This window comes from Pseudorasbora parva, chromosome 7, assembly GCF_024679245.1.
Source record: "Pseudorasbora parva isolate DD20220531a chromosome 7, ASM2467924v1, whole genome shotgun sequence".
NCBI lineage: Eukaryota > Metazoa > Chordata > Actinopteri > Cypriniformes > Gobionidae > Pseudorasbora > Pseudorasbora parva.
The window spans coordinates 48,960,061-48,962,096 of NC_090178.1; the positions used below are offsets into that span (position 1 = coordinate 48,960,061).

Consider the following 2,036-nt stretch of genomic DNA (forward strand, 5'->3'; position numbering starts at 1 on the left):
TTTGAATTGAATTGACTCCACTCCACAGGAAGTTGAATTTGAATGACAGGAAGTGGAATTAAATTCATGACAATTCAAAGAAATTCCACAGTCACTCAACAGAAAGATGAGTGTTGTATTTCACATACATTCAGTGTTTGGAAGGTTACTTTGGAAATGTATTTGCTTACCTGTCCTGTCTTGTGTGCATGTGGGTTTTGTAAGTGTGGCTATGTGCTTCTGTCATTGTTTGATCCTGTTAATGCTTGGGAGATGGGAATGCTGGGGATCTTATCATTTTGGCAGTTTGTGGGATTTATTTACAATTGTGGTATAAGAGGAGAGTTATGCAAGGGTGACCTTGCTCCTCTTGGTCCTCCTCCACTTAACCTCACAGACTGCCAGTTCCCCAGTCCTCGGATCATCCCCTTCGGGGAGAGGGAGGAGGAAGAGAAGGAGGGCTCCTTCTGTGATAGTTCCGGTGGTCCCTGTTCCGGTTGATCTAATTCCGGTGGTCCATGTTCCAGTGGACTGTGTTCCGGAGGCCCCTGTTCCGGTGGATCGTGTTCCGGTGGTCCCTGTTCTGGTGGATCGTATTCCGGTGATCCCAGTTCCGGTGAAGCATGTTCCAGTGATCCCAGTTCCAGTGGACTCTGTGCCGGTAGACACTGTTCCGGTGGTCCCGGTTCTGGTGGATCATGTTCCGGTGGTCCCAGTTCCAGTGGATCATATTCCGGTGGATCATATTCCAATGGATCATATTCCGGTGGCCCCTGCTCCAGGGGTCCCAAGTCCAGACATGGCCTGGAGGGCTGTGATGGGATGCTTCGTGGTGGCAGACCTGCATGTTTGGGAGAAGCGCAGAGCGTTCCCCAAAACTCTGGAGGTTGTTCCGGTAATCCCAGTTCCGGTGGTCCATGTTCCTGTGATCCCAGTTTCGGTGGATCATGTTCCAGTGATCCCATTATGGGTGGACTCTGTGCCAGTGGACTCTCTGTCTCTTCCTCCACCTCCAAAGGCATCTTACTCTACTCCCGCCCTGGCCGCCTGAACTCTGCGGGCTACCATGGCCTCCTGAACTTTTTGTTTTCCCCGTTCCTCCCTTGTTTACATCTCCTTTTTCTGTTCCTTCCTGGTCTGTCCCTCCCGTGCCTCCCTGGTCTGTCCCTCCCGTGCCTCCCTGGTCTGACCCTCCCGTGCCGCCCTGGTCTGTCCCTCCCCTAGTGGAGCGTCTGGTAGCCACTGCTTAAGGAGGGGGTAATGTCACATGCCTGTCCTGTCTTGTGTGCACATGGGTTTTGTAAGTGTGGCCATGTGCTTCTGTCATTGTTTGATCCCTTCCCCTTGTTATCTCATTATTGGTTTAATTTGGCCCACCTGTGTTCCCTGATTCACTGCCTGATTTGTCCCGTTTTATAAGCTCCTTGTGTTTGTCAGTCTTTGTCAGGTCTACGTCTCCCGTTTCCCCATGGTGGTATGTTTTCAGTTTAATGTATTTCTAGTTTATGTTTTTTCCCCCTCGTGGGTTTTGTTTTGTGTTTGTTATATTGTGTTAATAAATTATTATTTTCTGCACTTGAGTCTTCGCACCAGTTTTAATTTGGTCTAGACGTGACAGTTATAAGTTACTCATTTTAAATGTGGTTTGGATTACTTTATCAATTCAAAGCATTTTCCTTTTAATATGATTAGTAACTAATTAAATTACACATTTTACCTCAGTAATATAACAGTTACATTAATATCTACACTGTAAAAATATTACATAGTATCTACCTACTAACAGTATTACCGGTACACATAATATTTAGGTTGTTTTTATGAATAATTAAATATTAGTGGAATGTGCTTTTTTTTAATTTAAGTTGACTTTGGGAGAAAAAAATTTGAGTAAATGGAAATGACCTATTTATATTTGACTTTCAGTTATAGTATTCAATTAATAGCCTGTTTGATGCTGGCACAAGTAGAACAAACCTGTTATTGTACTAGCATTATCAAAGTTATTGCTCATTGAACCAATCAACATTTTTAATATTTATAATTAATATTAATAC

At 44.2% G+C, this 2,036-nt stretch overlaps 1 protein-coding gene across 1 annotated transcript; it reads left to right on the forward strand.

Moving 5' to 3' along the window:
- Positions 1–252: 252 nt before the first annotated feature.
- LOC137083951 (uncharacterized) lies at positions 253–1,030 on the forward strand. The gene is made up of 2 exons (XM_067449883.1): positions 253–448; positions 507–1,030. The coding sequence occupies exons 1-2, from the start codon at positions 253–255 to the stop codon at positions 1,028–1,030; spliced, it is 720 nt and encodes a 239-aa protein (XP_067305984.1).
- Positions 1,031–2,036: the final 1,006 nt, after the last annotated feature.

What these genes read in the sequence shown, in the direction of transcription:
- LOC137083951 (XM_067449883.1), top strand. Translation starts at nt 253, where the DNA reads ATGGGAATGCTGGGGATCTTATCATTTTGGCAGTTTGTGGGATTTATT. An exon ending in AGAGAAGGAGGGCTCCTTCT is followed by an intron (nt 449 to 506) that starts GTGATAGTTCCG and finishes TCCATGTTCCAG; the next exon opens with TGGACTGTGTTCCGGAGGCC.